We start from the raw sequence: 19340 nt of genomic DNA, 5'->3' as shown, positions 1-19340 counted from the left end.
TATATTATTATTTCTCTAGGATGGGGTGAGCAAAGTAGAGCCTCCAAACCCCAAAGGACACCCACCAACTGCCTTTTGCAGTCCTGAGTATCACACAACCTCAAAACAAAAAAAAATTCTAAAAACATTACTTAGTGTCTGAAACGATCCACTTTCCAAAATGTCTAAAATTACCCAAGTTCTAAAATCACCAATTTTCTAAAATTTAACTCATACATTGAATTTAATGTATTATTTATTTGATTGATTTATTCCATTCATACTCCTCTTTGCTCCTGCCCAAAGAACTCAAGGAGGCTTGTAAGACTTAAAATAAAAGTTTAGCCAAATGTATTCTTATTTGGTTTAATTTAATATTTTAAATCTAATTTAATTTTCTAAATTTCTAAGATGTCTAAAATTACCCTAATTTCTACAATTACTAAAAATATGTGATTTAAGGAACTTGGTTTAATCTTAATTCATTTTAAATGTAATTTTTTGAGGATGCAATAGTGCCCCAACTCTGATTCGGTTGCCCACCATTCTCCTTCGGCTTTGCCCCTTGAGGGCCTTGCAAGACACTGAGAAACTGTGTGATTTGAGTCACACTTAAACACCTGCTCCAGATTAATTTAAACACCAGGAAACCTTTCTGTATAAAGAAAAGAATCTGAGTGGCAGGCAGTAAATAGCAAGACCTGTTTGTAGCCCTTTTGCCAAAGAGATGCCCATCCTAGGCAACACACAACTGCCCATTCATGAGAACAAATGCTGCCTATTAACGCTCACAGACCAACCCAGCAATGCCTGAATGGGAAAACCATTTCCCCACTGTTTTATTCTGGATGTGGACCTCATCAGCACTTGCCTCCAAAATAGCTTTCCTTTAAATAGAGAAGAAAATCAGTGAAGCAGCCACCAAAAGGAGATCCACAGTCCTCATCCAGTCTAGACAAAAGGAAAACAAGAGTCAGCATCTGCCAGGAAAATTGCCCATGTTGTTCTTGGAAGCGCCATTCAGTTTCCAAAGAGCCCAAATAAAGCAGAGTGTTTGCAGCCTCTTTTTGCCCAGAAAGAGGACCTGTTATGGTCTTGTAGACCACCTTTAAATATCAGGCTAAAACCCAGAATGGATTCCATTCACTGACATGGAGGCCATCACCCCCTTTTTGCCCAGTAAAAATGCAACAGACTAGTAAGTCTTGGTCAAATGGAACTGGAGGCCCCTGGTTGTTGCCTCTGCTCCCTCATTAGAGTTTATCAGACAAGGGAAATCCAATGGCAATCTGAACACAATCATGGGGTTTAATGTTATTGCGTGATAACCCACTACATGCAAATTCAGGCAATGGGAAGTCAGTCTGAATGCAATCATGTGGATTCACATTATTGCTTGATAGACTGCCACACGCAAATTCGAGCCATGGCATGCTATTTTCGGGCAATGGGGAGCCAGTTTGAACACAATGCGCATTCACATAATTGCACTAAACTAGTGACTTTAAGTGAATGCGTTCTGGCCCCACTTTCTTTTCATTCGAATTCCCGTTTGATAAACTCCATTGACTTTGTCCCAATACTGGATGCAGTGTAGATGCAGCCTGAGAAAATGCAACTGGCCCAAGATCTCCCAGGAGGTTTCGTGACTCTTTATGGGGCCTAGAAACTAGATTTCCCAGATCCCAGTCCAAGATTCAGATAGGTAATATGGATTCGTCCCACCTCCCAGTTCATGCCCTCATTCTTTCTGGTTCGCCCTGCAATTTTACTGGGCAACTTTGCCATTCCTCGAGTCTTATCACTGTAACGTCGATGCTGCTTTGGATGAGTGAACTGTTTGTTTGCTGCCATATGATGATCCATTCTCTTTAAATTTAGAAATCCCTTTTGGTTGACTTTTCCAATCTTGTGTTTATTTGATCCTCTCACTAGAATTTGTGGGATTAAAAACAGAACCAGACCCAAAATGGAAGCAATTGAACTGCCAAAATAGAAGTAGGTTTTTAAACAGACAAATAAACACCCAGAAGCCAACACCTAGCTTTTACCAGATACTGCCCAGTGCAACCAGCCTTGCTCCTTTCCAAATGATTCCAAGTAATTTAGCTCCCTTTTCCTTTAGGTTAATGAAAGTCGTTTTTTAAATACAGATGGGAACCAGAGCTGTTCGTGCAGAAAAATGAAAGAATAGAATTTGTTTCATTTATTTATTTCCTTTATTGATTTTATCTCTCGCCTCTCACCCAACATAAGTTCCAAGGCAGCTCATGAAAGAAATTTACAATCAGTTGGGGTGTGTGTGTGTGTGTTAAAATTAAAAAGTGTGGTGTTTTGTGTGTCATTTATTTATTTATTTTTAAAAAGCTATCTTGTTAAAAAGTGATGTAATTTCAAAGTGTTTAAGAGCATTTGAAAGATGAAAATGAGAATAAAAGTGCAGCAACCGCCCCCACCTTTAAAAGACACTTCTGCCAAACCTGCCAACAGCCAAAAGCCTCTCCAAATAAGAAGGGGAAGGCTTCCCACAAACCAGGACACTTCTATGTCTTCAGAAGGAAACAGCCTTTTGCTGAGCTGGTAACAATATCAATGGACTTTCGAGGAGATATTCTGGGTGCTGACCCCTAGCCCCATAACAAATTTGGATGACTTTAAAGAGGTCCTTTAGGCCAGAATGTCTTAGGCAGTCACAAATACTTCCTACAGAAGCACCTGGGTATTTCTGTTCAATGTAGAATGGTCACATCCAATTCGGAGTTGCAGAAAAGAGAGGCACGTGATGCCGTTGTGCATGGATGCACATTTGCATGTAGAGGCACTCAGCCATTGGGTGGAGCATTTGGTTGCACATTTGATACCTTAGTTCCATTATGCAACATTGCTGTTCTAGACAAGGGGGGGCATAGCAGAATTAATGCATGTGGAGATGTATGCAACCCTACCCCCATTTACAATTTCATCTTAAAGTTCAGGCTAAAATTCACAATGGATGCATTGCTCCACTTATCTATAATATTGTTTTACTAGATTCCTATCAGTGCTCCAAAGCAAAACCATGCAGATTTAATGTCCAGAGGAAAAAAAGTCAAGAGGGCACCATTTGAGGTATTCCCAAGCAAGGCAACTAGGGTGGATTCTTTTCTCCTTTGTGACTGATGGCCTGAGGTCCCATCTCAGGGCAATCCCCTCCCTCTTCCAGCACCTGGGATGGAAGGTCTTCTTCAGAGCAGAGCACTTCATTGGGATACAACGTTGGAGGGTCCCCTGGAACATAAGTAGCAGAAGACCCATTGGGGGCAGGTCTCAGCAAGTCTTCAGGCTCATCCTCACCTTCTGTGGCCATGGTGGTCTTGTTCTCCTGACCCAAATGATGTTTTCTTTGCACTTGTTCAAGTATCTGAAGGACCTGGGGATGGAAACAAGGACCAAAAGACCCACCTGCAAAGCTTAGAGGCCAGTCACTCAGAAGCAGAAGTCCCCATGTCCCAACTTTACAAGTCTTGAATATAGGCCAATTCCTGTACCAAGTCTTGTGATGCTTGGAGGAAAGACCAAGATAGGTAAGTGAAACAGAAGGAGCAAGACAACAAAAGTAGTGCTAATCCAGCAAACCTGGGTTTGGGGAACGATGCCGACTCGGAAGAACCCGACACTCCCGTTCTCAATCTTGGTGCAGTCCACCACTGTGGAGGCAATGTTCTCTGGAGAAGGACCATCACATAAGACAGCATCTACCTACAGAGGAAGCATCACTGAGTGATGATCACAGGGCCTCTACCATACTCTGTTGGGGATATCAGCAGGGCAAGAGGGTAGGGGGTTTGAGGAGGGACTCAGCATCCCTGCAGCTCAGCTGTAGCTGCCCCAGCCATTCCCATTGAACACCCAACTGTTCTAGGCAAGGTGAAACGCAGATGCCCTTCAGGATTTGGATGTAATGCCCGCCAATCACTCCATGCAAAAGCTGTATGGCCAAGCTGGACCAGAGGAGACTCTGCTTTGTTTTCTGGAAATTTGGAATTGGACCATGACTACTCTCCCATGCATCCCTCCATCTTGGTTTCTTTGGCTACAGACTGATTTCTCAGCTTCTTTACCTCTGGACTATTAATTGCCCCCAAGGCTTCCATCTTTCCTCAAAGTGAATTGCAATAGTTCTTCCTCAGAGCCATGTAGGAATAGAGAGTCCTATCTGTGATAGATGGGAATCCCTCCATTTATCAGTGTCTTCTCCCTTGATAACAAATTCTTAAATGTGGGAGGAGGTACAGGTACATTTGTACAACTTTTTCTTTAGGGGGGTTGCTGTTCCAGGGCTGCTCCAGTGGAGCTGGTGGGTTCCTTCCATATCAGTGGGCCAACGAATCTGTATAGACCAGTGGTCCCCAAACTGTGCCCTTTCAGAGATTTTGGACTTCAGCTCTCAGAAGCCTCAGCCATTTTGGCCAATAGTCTGGGATTCTTGGAGCTGAAGTCCAAAATCCCTTAAAGAGCACAGTTTGGGGACCACTAGACTTTGAAAGAGCTTTCCATGGTTCTCAATCCTTTCCAGCAAAATAGTTTGAGCACCTTGGAGAGCTCACCTGCAGCAAGCCACAAGCTAGAGTAGATTCACTGCCTTGCTGAACTCAGAGACACCAGCTGCCATGCACTGCCTGCAACTGGCACCTGTTCCCCAACCTCGTTTCATAGAGATACTTGGAAATTCAAATAGGATCACCATTTTTAAAGCAGAGGCGAGAAATCACAAAGGCTGTATGCATCTTGAAGGCTGTTTCTCTGCTCCAAAGAGCCCTCTTAGCTCAGGCAGAGCTTACCTTATCTCCCAGCTTGGCATATACTTGGTTGTGATGGGTGGTGTCCGCCTCTCCAGTTGGATTGGCAGATGTGACTGTAATCGGACCAACCTGGGTGCCGTGAAATAAAGAGAGAGAGGGACAATGAAGGGGGATAAAATTAGCAGAATTAAATAGAGGTGAATTAGGAAATGTCAACATGTACAACCTCATCAGAGCAACTGTCTCTATAGCACAGAGAATCCAAAAGTCTAGGTGGCTGTGTCACTCCTATAGATAGATAGATAGATAGATAGATAGATAGATAGATAGAACTAGATCTTGATCTAGCGCTATAGAGATAGAACATTTCTAGCCATTTTCCTCTCCACTGGGAAGCTGGTGTTTTGTACAGCTAGCAGCTCTTGTCTGCTCAGGACACAGTCATCCTCAAATACTTTGCATTACTTCAGGGATCACTGTGATAACAATAAATCACTGCTGGGAAAATCAATTCCCCATCCAGTTACTGTAGGAATTTCAGCTAAACTCAAATGGCACTTAGAGCTTCTTCAGAGAAGGAATCCCATGGCATCTCCACTTAAGATCAGAAAGGATGCTGCCTGGAACTCAAGAGATTGGCTGGTTGCTGCCAGTCAGAGTTGACAATGATGTGTTAAATGAGTTCCCAGTTTAATTCCTTGAGACATCTTCACTTGGGACAAGAAAGAATCCTGCCTGGAAACCCTGGCAAGCAGTGACTACCAGGAAGAGCTGGCAATACTGGGCTAGATAGACTCCCAGAGATCTGACTCCATGGAAAAGCCAGGTTCCCACATTTCTGTGCTCTTGCAGGGGATCCTCAGCCATCTGGGACGTTTTATTGCAACAGAGAGAAACGTTGCAATTCAAAAAGGACATTGAGAAACTGGAGCATGACCAAAGGAGGGCGACTAAAATGGTGAAAGGTCTGGAAACCTTGCCCTATGAGGAACGACTCAGGGAGCTGGGGATGTTTAGGCTGGAGAAGAGAAGGTTAAGAGGTGATATGATAGCCCTGTTTAAATATTTGAAAGGATGTCACATTGAGGAGGGAGCAAGCTTGTTTTCTGCTGCTCCAGAGAACAGGACCCGGAACAATGGATGCAAGCTACAGGAAAAGAGATTCCACCTCAACATTAGGAAGAACGTCCTGACAGTAAGGGCTGTTCGACAGTGGAACACACTCCCTCCTTGGAGTGTAGTGGAGTCTCCTTCCTTGGAGGTCTTTAAGCAGAGGCTAGATGGCCATCTGCTGGGGATGGTTTGATTTTGATTTCCTGCATGGCAGGGGGTTGGACTGGATGGCCCTTGTGGTCTCTTCCAACTCTATGATTCTACGATTCTATGATTCTATGAAATGGAAGACGCTGCTCACCAAGTCAATGAGGTGTGTGGTGATGGAGCAATTTGGGATGCGGATGGCAATGTTCTTTGCAGTGCCAACATACTTGGCAGAGTCTTCCAAGCCCAGGTGGTCCACCCATTTACCTAAAACAGGTAGAAAAATGTGAGAGCTGGTTGACCCCGGGCACCCAACCCCTCTCCTATCTGCCACCATCCAGGGAAGGTCATGAACAGCCTCCCCTGGAGAAGAGGAACCAGCAAGAGCAGCAAAGAAGGGTCTGTCTATCTATCTATCTATCTATCTATCTATCTATCTATCTATCTATCTATCTATCTATCATCTATGACCTCGTGGGACCACCAGACTGATGGGCGAGGGCCAGGCAGCATCCATGAAGTCCCAGAGAACAGGGCTGAAGAGATGCTTGGCTGGTTCCAGCTGTTTCAGACTCGAAATCCAGAGGGACATGGGACGGTCTTGAGCCTGGAGCTTAGTGCTAAAAGAAAGGCACAAAATGGAAGTGTCCCAACCACATAGAGGATACCCAATAAGAGGTACCCTGGTGATGCATTGCACATGTCAAGGAAAGACTGTGACAGGATTCCCCCCAACGAGGCTGGTCATCCACCCCACCCCTCCTCCGGACCTTGCTTTGGGTCATACCACTCTCCCCCACTTACTGGTAAGCCTTCTCCACAGCATCAGGTCGATTGCAGGCTGCTGCGAGGACATAGACCGTGTCTGTGGGGATCCCACAGGCTCCTCCCTGCTTCATGATATCTGTAAGGAGAGACTGAGATCAGAGAACATGCCAGAGGGTTGGTTGTTTTGCTAATCTGGGCATCCCTTGTTTGACTACTAGGCCTGAAACTCAGGTTTTGCAAATTTTATAATGGGCATCAGGAGTGAGCATGGTGGCAAGGTTTGGATGCAGGACTAGGACTCTAGGAGATCAAGATTCGAATTCCCACACAGCCCTAGAAACCCACTGGGTGACACTGGGCAAGGCACACTCTCTCATCCTTAGAGAAAGACAGTGGTAAACTCCCTCTGGTGTAGTAATTTGAGTATAGTACTCTAGGAGACTGGGGTTCAAATCTCAGCTCAGCCATGGAAATCTCACTGGGACATGCTGGGCAAATCATGCAAAGAAAGTCTTGGAAACTTCCTTGCTTTTAAATCAAATGCTGATCATTGTGAAGGGTGGGACAAAAGCAAAGGAAAAGAGGAAGAGACACAGTGCTGGGTGGGGATGTTAGGTACTATAGTCCAAAAAAATCAGAGAGCACCAGGTCAGAAAAGGATAACACAGATTTGAATGTGCAGAATCAGAATTCCATTAATCAGAATACTTCGAAAGTTAGAGCATAAGCAACTGGGTGCATATCCAGAGCTCAGAAATGTTACTTTGGGGGACTACAAATCCAAGAATCCCCCTGCCATGTGGGATTTAGGGAGCTGTAATCCAAAAAAGCAACTTTTCCCAGGCTTTGGTGCACACCGTGTGTTGTCGTTGTTCATTTTAAGACAAACTTTGGTCATTGTTTCCTGTTGAGATCCCAAGTTGGGAAGCTGCCCTACCACACAGAAATCCAAATACAGCAATTTTGGCCTGACCTGCGACTCGCTTGACCGAAGAGGCTCTCCTGGCCGGCAGGTGAGGACAGGTGGGTTCTCCTCCTCCTCTTCTGAGTTTCAGGATGGGTCGTCCCACGGGGAGCCGGGGCCATTCAAAAGTGCTGTTGACCAGCGCTGAGAGGAAGCCATAGAAGCTCACCAGGCCAAACATGATGGTAACGGCCATCTCATATCCAGGGGAATGGATGTCCAGGGCATGCAAAAGAAAGCTGAGGAGGACCAGCTCAAAGACCAGGCAGTAGGCAAACCAACAGAGGGTCAGGAAGAGTGTGCCAAAGACAAGGACAGCATTGAGGACCATGATGGTTCCAATGTTTATGGACACCTGGAAGCTCCAAGCCGTGCCATAGAGACCGCCATATCTGGCAAGGCCCCAAAGCATCCACATGGCCCCATAGAAAATGAAGGTGCTGCTCTCTAAGACCTTGCCATGAGAGATGGCCACAAAGCTACACAGGAGCGTCAAGAGCCCTCCAGCAACCACCACCCATGGAATGATGACCATGGCAAATGGGGAGGCTGGGTTGACTGCCAACATGATGGCAAAGGAAGCCAGCATGCTTGATGCGTAGCCCAGGGCCTCGGCATCTGCATACTTTGAGTAGCCCAGATAGGGAGCATGGGGGTCTTTGCCCTCCCAGAACTTGAAAACACTGAGACGTGAGAGCTGAGATTTGAGCAGCCACTCCCCTCGTGGGATTTGAATGCTCGCCTTATGGTTGTAAAGGTGAACCAGGGCCATGAGGGCTGAGGCCACAAATATGGCCACTGACACACCCTGAGGGCCACTGTCGAAAAAGCCATGGGGGCTACAAGCCAGAGCAACACACCAGACCACATAGAAGAGAATGTAGAGGCCATCAGCCAGGCTGTCGAGGACAAGGAAGATGGCCAATGTGGCCAAAAGGAGGGCAAAAACCACAAAAGGTGGGACTGGGAAAGCGGGCAACTCTGGCAGCCAAAGCAAGATGAGAAGGGAGTAGCCTCCAGCAAAGTCCAGCAGGGAAGTGAAGCTGGAGAAGGTGGCCATCAGGGCATACCCCCTGCGATAGGAGAAGATGGAGACCCCCAGCTGATAGACTGCTCCAACCCAGAGCCAAGGGACCTGCCCAACAAAGAGGTCACCAGTCAACCCCAGGAGCCGGCAGCCAAAGACACTGGCCGACAGCGCGTTGAGGATCAAGCTGAGAGGTGTCAAGTCATTGGTAGCCACTGGAATCTGCCCATCTCTGACTCTTCTTTCTGCCAGGTCTGTGACAGGCAAGACGATGGTCTCCTTGCTGAGGAAAAAAAGGCCTCTCCCCAGGACAATGTAGCCACTGGCCAGAGAAGCCACCAGGTAGCCACAGGCTGTGGCAGATGAGCCAAAGCCAACGTCGTAGAAAGAGGCTACTTCATGGGCACAGGCAAAAGAGATGGCAGAAGCCATCATGGCCAAGGTGACCTCTCTCTGGAGGAAGCCCACCAGGGCCACAAGCAAAAGGCCCAGGCTGAAGGCCACCAACCCTGGAATGGCTGCATCACGCAAGTCGGCAGCGCCATGGAGGAAACCATGTGCGGCCAGGATTTGGACCACTCCATAACCACACCAGAGGGCTGAGATGGCCAGGCAGAGGGACACAAACAAGGAGGAGCCATGGAGAGTCTTCTGTATCCCTGCAAGAGAGGAGAAAAAGGCAAGGTTTGCAAGGGAGGAGGGTTTCCAAGCCCCTGGGGCTGCAAACTGTCCTCCTCGCTATGGATGAACTATTCATCAGTAGCCATAATGAGCACTTAATTGATTAGTCAATATAATTATTATAATGCATTTATTTGTGAGATCAGTAAAGTATAACATAACCAAGGGTAGACATATTGGCTTCACAGCAAATTGCAAGAACATCCAAAATCCACAAAACAGCAATATTTTTCTTGGACCACCGAAAAATGCACAAAATACATAATGCAAAATGCACAAAATACATGTTGCAAGCTTTCAAAGCTCCACTGGCTTCTTCATCAGACAGAGGGGTTCACAATCAACCAGGAGGAGAGAAAAAATAGGATGTTAAAATCACAGGACTGCATTTTGTTAAGATGTTGTTTTTGCTGTCAGTTAAGATGTCCTGGAGGGATGTTACTACAGGTAGAGTCCATTCTCCTCTTTGGCCATTTGGGCAACAAAAAATACAATTTGCCTTGAAACCCAGGCTGTTTCTGTCTTGGGCAAGGCTACTTGTCCCTTTCTTAAGCAGAAAAAACTGAATTTCTCCAGAAGCCTCTGTACTGTTACATTTGGAAAAACCTTAAGTTTTGCATAGGTAAATCCCACCAAATGCAGTCCCAATAAAATAGTCTTACCACAAAGAGTTTCTACCACCAACAAAGGTAAAATATTTTATTTTATTTTATTTTATTTTTATTTTTTGCATTTTGCACATTTTAATTTGGACCAACAAAGGTATTATTGTTTTGTGAATTTTGATCAGTATAATTAATTGATCCATTAATCAGTGCAATTAATTAATCAATCAACCAGTACAATCAGTGAATACTGTCTTCAAACCAGAGCTTGACAAGTTATCTTTTAAAAATAATAATAATAACAATTATTATTATTATTATTGTTGTTGTTGTTGTTGTTATTAAGGTATCACTGTTTTGTGATTTTGAGCAATACAATTGATTTATCCATTAATTAGTGCAGTTAATCAATCATCAGTCAGTACAATTGGTGAATTCTGTCTTCAGAGCTGAGCTTGACAAGTTACCTTTTAATAATAATAATAATAATAATAATAATAATAGCTTGTTCTTGTTACTCCTTTGATTGTTTGAGAAGCAATTTATTGCTCTTACTCAGCACCGTGGTTTTAAGAGCAATGTGTGTTGCCTTATTTTATTGTTACTTTCCTGCTTTTAAAGGACTGCTATAAGAATTGCAAATCCCTAATATATATACCTAATATATCTCATTTCTAGGTGATTAGAAAGAATGTCTCATTACATCAATAAAGGAACTCACTTTTCATATGTACCCCAATTCTGCCCTTGTTACCAAAAAGAAAAGGAAAAAGAAAAAGGGAACCATATAATTTGCTAAGGGATTCAATTAAATTCCCCATTCTGTTTCAGTTAAGCAAAAGCCAACATCTCTAGCCTCCTCAGCAGGCTGTAAGAGATGCAACATGGAGTCTTTTTGCAAAAGGTGGACCCCCAAAACCTGTCTTTCCCATAGAGGCCTCTACCCTTTGCTCACCTGCATATCCCACCAGAGAGGAGAAAAGTAGCAGGAGGAAACCAAGCGCTGTTCCAGGGAGCAATGGTTTTGGACAGGTGACGCTGTAGAAATGCACACAGAGCAAGAGAGACCCTGAAATGAAAAATGGGGGGACAGTGAAAGAGGAGCCACTGTGGCCTAGTGGTTTGAGCCCGTTCCCACTAAGAAATACATCGAATCACTGATCGGATTATATCACCGATAATATGAGACCAAGGTGGCGCAGTGGTTAAATGCCTGTACTGCAGCCATTAACTCAAAACCACAAGGTTGCGAGTTCAAGACCAGCAAAAGGGCCCAAGCTCGACTCAGGCTTGCATCCTTCCGAGGTCGCTAAAATGAGTACCCAGACTGTTGGGGGCAAATTAGCTTACTTGCTAATTAGCTTACTTGCTGTTCACCGTTATGATCTTTGGAATAGCGGTATATAAATAAAACAAATTATTATTATTATTAAGGTTCGAACCCTGCTCAGCCATGGAAACCCACTGGGTGATCTCAGGCTAGTCCCACTCTCTCAGCTGCAGAGGAAGGCAAAGGCAAACCCTCTCTGAATAATTCTGCCAAGAAGACCCCCCATTACATGTTGAATTCCCTATTCGGCCATGGTAACCCACTGGGTGACCTTAGGCAAGCCATGCTCTCTCAACTTCAGAGGAAGGCAAAGCAATGCCCCCCCTCGAAAAATTCTGGCCAAGAAAACCCCATCATATGTTCTGGATTCCCTGCTCAGCCATGATGACTCTTCTTTCATTGCAAGTCACACACTCTCAGCTTCAGAGGAAAACAATAGCAAGCCCTCTCTGAATAATTCTGGCCAAGAAGACCCCATCATAGTAGGTTCAGACTCCTAGCTCAGCCACGGAACCCACTGGGTGACCATAGGCAGGCCACACTCTCTCAGCCTCAGAGGAAAGCAAAGGCAAACCCTCTTTGAGTATATCATGTCAAAAAAATCCTATCATGAGGTTGTCTTGGGGTTGGAATTAACGAAGGCTTTCAACACCAGCATCACCAGCACCACCAGCAGCAGAGAAAGAGACAGTAAATCTTGTGGGAAAGCAGGACATCAAGCCAGGATAAGGGGCTTTTAGGGAAGGGGGGCTCTTTCTTCCAGAATCTAGTGGATTCTGGGCATTAGAGTCCTCCTGAAAGGTCCCTGGTCCCCTTCCTGGGGCTGAGAGGGTCTTTGGGAGTCTTAGGAAGAGATGGAAAATTGAAAGGGGGCCCCCTTTGTTTCCCTCTTTCCGCCTTTGCCCCCTTACCTGCCACCAAGCTGAGGAGCCCCATTGACTGGCTGGAGGAGGACATCATCCTGGATGGCCTTTGAAAGTGCAGACAGACAGAAGACCAGCCTACTTTAAAGCCTGGATCCCAGGAAGGGACGAAGGAGGAGGCTGGTCCTTCCCCAAGGACTGGTGACCAAATTGCATCATCATCATCATCTATAATTAACAACAGCAGCAGCAACAACCCTCCAGCAAAGCTTCAAAGAATTGAAAAAGATGTATACAACTATCCAAAAAAGTGACTTTGGGGGAGAATTTTGAGCTTTCCCCGTAGCCTGGCTAGTAGCCAAAGCAAGGCATGTGAAAAAGAAAAAGAAATTTGAACTGAGATCAGGATCGAGGGCTTGGCCATGCCTTCCTTCACCATACAAACCCAGAAGGACAGTGCATCAGGAAGGTGAACGGAAAAGATGGGGACCCTTCATGCACCTCTTCTTTTTAACCCACTCCTTCCTGGCATTCCCAGAAAGAATTCATTTGCAACAACCAGATGCTGAATAAACCAGCCCAGCATGACTGTGGGCTGGTTTGCAAAAGAGGAATCCATTGCACAACCATGGCACAAACACATTGCCCTGGCCTGGAATAAGTGGAAAATTCCTTTTCCTGCTGCCAGTCAAAGTCTCTGCCCAGGCTTTCCAGAAGGAAGGATGCCAAAGAGGTGGTGTTTGTGGCCTATAAAAGGCCTCAGGGGGAGCTGCTGGACAGAGCACTGACCTCTCCTGACTCTGGCCATGGGCAAGAAAGTGGCGGTCATCTTGTCCGGCTGTGGGGCCTACGATGGGAGCGAGATCCACGAATCCTCAGCCATCATGGTCCATCTCAGCAGGGAAGGGGCACAGGTATGGCACCTATATAGATCCTGGAGGCCAATCTCTGCTTTTGTTTATTTTTAATGCAAAATTGTTATGATTTTTCATTTCCAAAACTGTCTGGAGGGTTGTTTGCCAGAGTTTTTGCCAAGTGGCCTCTTTTTGGACTGCAGCAGGGCAATTTAAGTTTCCTAAGGCTGGCATGGACCCAGTGATGGCATTTCCTCCTTTTCGCTTTCAGGTTGAGCTGTACGCCCCAAATATCCTCCAGACGCAGGTGGTCAACCATGCCACAGGTCAACCAGTGGAAGAGAAGCGCAACGTCTTAGTGGAGAGTGCCAGGATCGCACGAGGAAATGTGAAGGATTTGGCCACGCTGGCAATGAAGGATCTGGATGCTCTCATCATCCCAGGTAACTATCCTGCAGGTGGGGAAAATGGATGAGGATAGGGTCAGACAGTGTTGAAATGTCTATAGTGTGTAAGGAAGCCATTCTCCTTGTTCAATCCATGGCTGACAGACTGTAGTTTATGGATGAACTCCAATTCTGCTGTTTCTCTTTCCAATCTACCATTGCAGTTCTTCTGTTCAACGACCGCTGTTCTTTTTTTTTAAGTGCTTCTATCTTTTTAAACTTTATTTTAATTCTTTCACCAAAGTTTTTCTAACACTATAATAATTTATTTCTATTTTAATGCTCTCTTTTGCATGTTTTTAACTGTGCTTTTGAACTGTGGGCTGCTCCTCCAAGTCCCAGTTTTGGGAGGGAAAGCAAGATGATGATGATGAGGAGGAGGAGGATGGTGGTGATGGTGATGATGATTGTGATGATGGTGATGATGGTGATAAATAAAAATAATAAGAGCAACAGAGCCCAGTTTTTCCTCTGGGCTGATCCCAGCTGACTTCCAAAAATTCTCAAGCCTGGTTCCCATCACGGGTGCCCTTTTTGAACCCTTCTCCTGCATCGCAGGTGGTTTTGGAGTGGCCAAAAACCTCTGCTCTTGGGCCTCCGAAGGAAAGAACTGCACCGTCTCGAAAGAGGTGGAGGATGCCATCAAGGCTTTCCATTTGACTCAGAAGCCCATCGGCCTGTGCTGCATCGCTCCAGTACTGGCAGCCAAAGTCCTCCCAGGCTGCGAACTGACTGTTGGGGACGACACCGAGTGTGAGACGTAAGTGACACCAGAAGGGGATAATAAATAATAATAAATAATTAAAAAATATTTATATCCCGCTCCTCTTTCCAGGACAACCAGGGCAGCTTACAAGTTAAAAATATACAATCCGAATCCCAATATCCCACCCACCCTCTAAAATAACAATTGAACAATTGACAATTTAAAACGTATCTTAAAATAAACAGAGCAAACCATGGCTAGCAGATTCAGAGAAAACAGGTTCCAATTTGGTGGCCGGTTATCTATTTGGGAAAGACCTGCCAGAAGAGATCCATCTAAATAGCTTTTTTGAAGCTGTCTAAGGTGGGATGTGACAGATCTCCTCCGGCAGGCCATTCCATAATCTGGGAGTAGTCATTGAAAAGGTCCTCTGGGTGGTTGCAGACAGCCTAGTTTTCATAGGCTGCAGCAAATTCCTCCCAGTCAGAGGACTTGCATGGTGCGGGGTAGATTATACAGAAGGAGGTGGTTCCGAAGGACCCAAGCCATTTAGGGCTTTAAAGGTACCCCCACCACCTTTCCCTTCTCCTTTTATGTCATGTCTTTTTAGATTGTAAGCCTGAGGGCAGGGAACTGTCTAATTAAAAAGATTGTATGTACAGCGCTGTGTAAATTTACAGCGCTTTATAAATAAAGGTTAATAATAATAATAATAATAATAATAATAATAACCAACAACTAGTCCTGAAAACTAATAGGCAGCCAGTGGAGCAATTTTAAAACAGGTGTTATGTGAGAGGACTGGACATATAGGCAAGCCAAACAAGGGGACACTGGGGATGCAACAGAGATTTAAGACAGTGACCTCTTTTTTTTGGGGGGGGGGGGGAATTACAACTCCAGAATCCTCAACCAGCCCTTCTGCACTATAAATCCCAGACTCCCTAGTCCTCTGATGGTTAGGGATGCTGGGTGTCATTGTCCAAAAAGTCACTTCCCCAAGCTCTGATCCAGAACTCTTGAGAATCTTACTTTCTATTTCTATAAACAAACAAACCAAGTTTCTAGTTTGAAAGGTTTGTAAGGAGCTGAGGATGACAAGGAAGCCGTAAAGGGAATTTCTGCACTGCTCTCAGTTTCTACTTCATTGCTAGCAAAGGCAGATTCAATTATATGAAAGGACAGATGGATAAGGTGGGCCATTGTGTCTGGTCAAGTGATCAAATGCCTAGGGATATATTTCCACTTTTTAAAATCCATTTAAGTGAATTGGATGAGAAAATGCTTTATCAGGAATGCAAAAACACCCCCACCTCTATTGCATTTAGGGTCTCCCATCCGTCACAGAGTCTCTTGCACACTATACAATTATATCACTTTGGTATCACTTTAAACAGCCATAGCGGTTGCATCCTGCAGCATGCTAGGATTTGTAGTTTGGTGAGGCACTACAACTCTCAGGCAGAGGACTCTAAATATAGTGGGCCCTTGGTATCTGCTGGGGGTTGGTTTCAGGATCACCCCATGGATACCAAAATCCATGGATACTCAAGTCCCTTTAAATATAACAGTGTGTAAGTATAAAAAGTGGCCCTTATATAAAATGGTAAATTCAAAGTTTCATTGTTGGAATTTCTTTTTTAAAAAAAATCAAGCTGTGGATGGTTTAATCCGTTGATAAGGAGGGACAACTGTATTTCATCAAACTGCAAATCCCAGGACTCCATAGGATGGAGTTGTGGCCATGAGTGGCAGGGTTTGGGTGCAAATTCAACCTTAGCAACTGAGATTTCAGTGCTGTTTTAAAGGGGCTTTAGGCAGTTTTTAATTTTTGCCTTCTTGTAGATTCTTGTACTTTCCCCTTCATATTTAAGGCATTCAAATACCCTTAAATAGGAAGGTACTTCCACACACAATGTGCGTTTAGATGTCCATGTGTTCAGGAGAATTTACTCCCAAGTAAGTGCAGAAAGGATAGACTGTGGGAAGCCTTTCTCATTCCTGAGAGGGCTCAATGACTCAATATGGAGTTTATCACACTGGGGCTGATTTCAACATTAAAGAAAGATTAAAGCGCACTTAAAATATCCTACAACTAAAGCAAAAATGGTGGGTAATTGCGCAAATGATTATCACACACAATTGCTCAAATAAAGTGATAATGGAAATGCATTACTGCTGAAATCCTAAAAGTAAAAAGATGCATGTGCGTTCATGCTTCTTTGTGATCACTTTAATGGCGGATTTTTTGCGATGGCATGTGAAATCGTAACATGTAATTATGTGATTTTTCTGGGATATTCCTGGAATATACTCCTGATCCCCTTTGTGTAATAAACTCCTATGTCTTAATGTTTGGTCACTTAGTACACTTCTGATGGATACTTCCTGAGGAGGCTCAATTACACAGGGGCCTTTGGTGGTCCAGTTTTACCAAATGGGGCTCAGTGTTGGAAGGGATGGTGTGAGATCCCCTTGTCCTGCCTCCCCCATTCAAGTGTCCATGCCTGGTAGCATCCAAAGGCTGCTTTACAAGCAAGGGAAACACCTTGCCTGATCCTTAGCCCAAAAAATCCTAATTTAAAATATTATCCTCCTCTCTCCTTCTGCCCCACAGCTGGCCTTATGCCAAGACGGCCCAGGTGCTGAAGGAGATGGGCTGCAAACACATCAACAGGAGCGTTGGTCAGATCCACGTGGACCACAGGCACAAGCTGGTGACCACAAGCGCTTTCATGTGCAATGCCCCCCTCCACGAAATCTATGATGGAGTCGGGAAGATGGTCCAAGAGGTGCTGAGGATGGCCTGAGGAGGAGGACCAGAAGGAGGAAAAGGGGGAGAAATGAGCCAGAGAAATGCAAAGGGCGTGGGGCACCTCAAATATATAGTAAACCTTGGAGAATATCACCTACCAAAAAGTCTCCCTTTCCTCTGCTTCCAAAGGGGGTTTTGCAAAGAGGGATGTTTCCAGAGAGCAGAAATGTCTGCAGAAAGGAAACTAGACACATCTCACTTTATGCCTGGGCTCTAGTCCACAAAAAGAGAAGTCCACAAAAAATGACAAGAGGTCAGGGTGTAGAGAGGGGTTCAGCCCTGTTTCTCCAACTCCAGCACCCTACAAAATAAAAATGTTGCCCCCCCCCATTAAATGTTCCCCCAGTCCTAAAATTTCTAGCATTGTGGCAAGTGAGGTGCCAAAAATCCTTCAAAGGTAGAACACTTATTTTATTATCTTTCTTCATATTCCCTTGGTCGCTTTCCCATCTCCATTTCTTTCTAAATGCCTAACTTAAGTCTTAAGTTACCACAATGCTAGGTAGGGATTTGGGGACTGATGGATAATTCAGTCCTCATATAAACCAGGGTGTGCATTGAGATCTGCAGGAGAGGGCTTTCTCGCAGTCCTTCCATCTTTGCAGGCGCAGTTGGGGAAGATTGGAGGGGAGCCTTCTCTGTGGCAGTGTTTGACACGGTATGTTGCATATATATCTTTCAGTCTTTTATTGAAACAGTGTTTTAAGTATGTTTTAAAGTGTTTTAGCTGTTTCAATCAGGTTTTCAATGTTAACGTTTAATTCCTTTCTAACTTTAGTAAATTAATGTTTTAGTTAGATGTTTTTAAAAAATTATTGTAAGCCGTCTTGGATCCCATTTAGGTGGAAAGGAGGGATATACGTCCAATAAATAAATAAATAAATAAATAAATAAATAAATAAAATAATTTCACTGATAGTAGGCAGAATTCTTATTGGAGCACCAATGCTTTAATTTTGCTCATTTTGCTCCCTCCATAACTGTACCCTGAGCCCCACATCTGCCTGCCTTCCTAAGCCAACAGACCAGACTTTGGTTACCCCAAATCAGATCCCACTTAGGATGGGGCAGAGAGGAGATTCTTTCTCTCTGATCCCTATCTACCCTCTTCATCATTTTGCCCAGAGCAAAACACTAATGCCAGGCATTCAGAAATGCCTCCTGTCTAAGCTGAGCTAGTTCGGCTGGAGGGCTTGGGGCAGGACTGGCTTGTCTTGAATCCCACTGTGGGAGGAAGATGAGATATAAACTCTTAAAATAAATAAATACATAGGTGGCTGCAAAGGGCCACCCAGATGTTACCCCTTTCTGTGCACAAGCGAGAGACCGGTTGCTGTGCATGGCTGCCGCTCGCTTTGAAAAGGAGGTCCCAAGTCATGCAGCCAAGGCAGGCCCACTTCAGTGGGGACTTAGGTGGGGCTACAGTGATGCTGCTGAAGGACATTGGGAGATCGGTTTCCATGTGCACACCTTTAAACTGGTTCTCCACCTCTGCTTTATAACCTGAAGAAGAAGAGCCCTCCCTCCATGGTATCTGACACCATCCGGCCTGGAGAGAGTGAAAAGGCAGGCCCAACGCCATCAGGGCTAGCCAGAGCAAGAAGAAGGGCCCTCCTTCCAGTCCATCTGCCATGGTCCAGGCCTCAGAGGGAGAGAAGAAATGGTGGATCTGAACCCTTTCCCCAACACCATTCCCTTCTCCTTTTGTCTCATGTCTTTTTAGATTGTAAGCCTGAGGGCAGGGAACTGTCTATTTTAATTGATTGTATGTACAGTGCTGTGTAAATATTACAGCATTATATAAATAAAACATAATAATAATATTAATAATAGGAAAACATGTTCGAACACAAAAGATACTTAGGGCCAGACAGTTCTGAAACAACAAAAAGTACTTTTAATGTTCCTAATAAAAAGAGCTGGAAATTCATTTGTGCCTCTTCATAGAATCATAAAGTTGAAAGAGACCACAAGGGCCATCCAGTCCAGCCCCATTCTGCCATGCAGGAACTCTCAATCAAAGCATCCCCAACAGATGGCCATCCAGCCTCGGCTTAAACACCTCTAAGGAAGGAGACTCCACTACACTCCGAGGGAATGTGTTCCACTGTCGAATAGCCCTTACATGAGCGTCACAAACTCCTGCTCGCTCCATTGGCCATATTTGTCCTGGTCGGTTTTGTTGATCATTTCCTGAAGGGCCAAAAGAGGGTGAGGGACTGAGCCAGTGGTTGCAGGAGATGGAAAACTTCGCCAGTTTG

The 19340-nt window shown here is 44.8% G+C and overlaps 2 protein-coding genes across 2 annotated transcripts in view; one reads left to right on the top strand and one right to left on the bottom strand.

Moving 5' to 3' along the window:
• Positions 1–2223: 2223 nt before the first annotated feature.
• LOC149320742 (uncharacterized) overlaps positions 2224–19340 on the bottom strand; it is a 48005-nt gene continuing 30888 nt past the window's right edge. The window contains exons 4-10 of the mRNA XM_089502919.1: positions 7762–9438; positions 6825–6924; positions 6492–6640; positions 6175–6287; positions 4800–4889; positions 3595–3717; positions 2224–3388 (exon numbers count right to left, since the gene is read on the bottom strand). Of these exons, the coding sequence (XP_089359045.1) occupies positions 3107–3388; positions 3595–3717; positions 4800–4889; positions 6175–6287; positions 6492–6640; positions 6825–6924; positions 7762–9438 (2534 nt within the window). The 3' untranslated portion in view covers positions 2224–3106. The remainder of the gene's footprint in view (positions 3389–3594; positions 3718–4799; positions 4890–6174; positions 6288–6491; positions 6641–6824; positions 6925–7761; positions 9439–19340) is intronic.
• Positions 13065–17746, top strand: LOC149320745 (glutamine amidotransferase-like class 1 domain-containing protein 3, mitochondrial). Its single transcript, XM_089506262.1, has 4 exons — positions 13065–13172; positions 13384–13555; positions 14117–14318; positions 16882–17746. Exons 1-4 carry the CDS (start codon positions 13065–13067, stop codon positions 17072–17074), a joined length of 675 nt encoding a protein of 224 aa, XP_089362388.1. The 3' UTR covers positions 17075–17746.

This window comes from Sceloporus occidentalis, unplaced genomic scaffold (genome assembly GCF_023333645.1).
Source record: "Sceloporus occidentalis isolate IW3139 unplaced genomic scaffold, rSceOcc1.0.p SCAF_1, whole genome shotgun sequence".
NCBI classification, from domain to species: domain Eukaryota; kingdom Metazoa; phylum Chordata; class Lepidosauria; order Squamata; family Phrynosomatidae; genus Sceloporus; species Sceloporus occidentalis.
The sequence above is the reverse complement of the archived record's forward strand: the minus strand, read 5'-3'. Positions and strand labels throughout refer to the sequence as shown.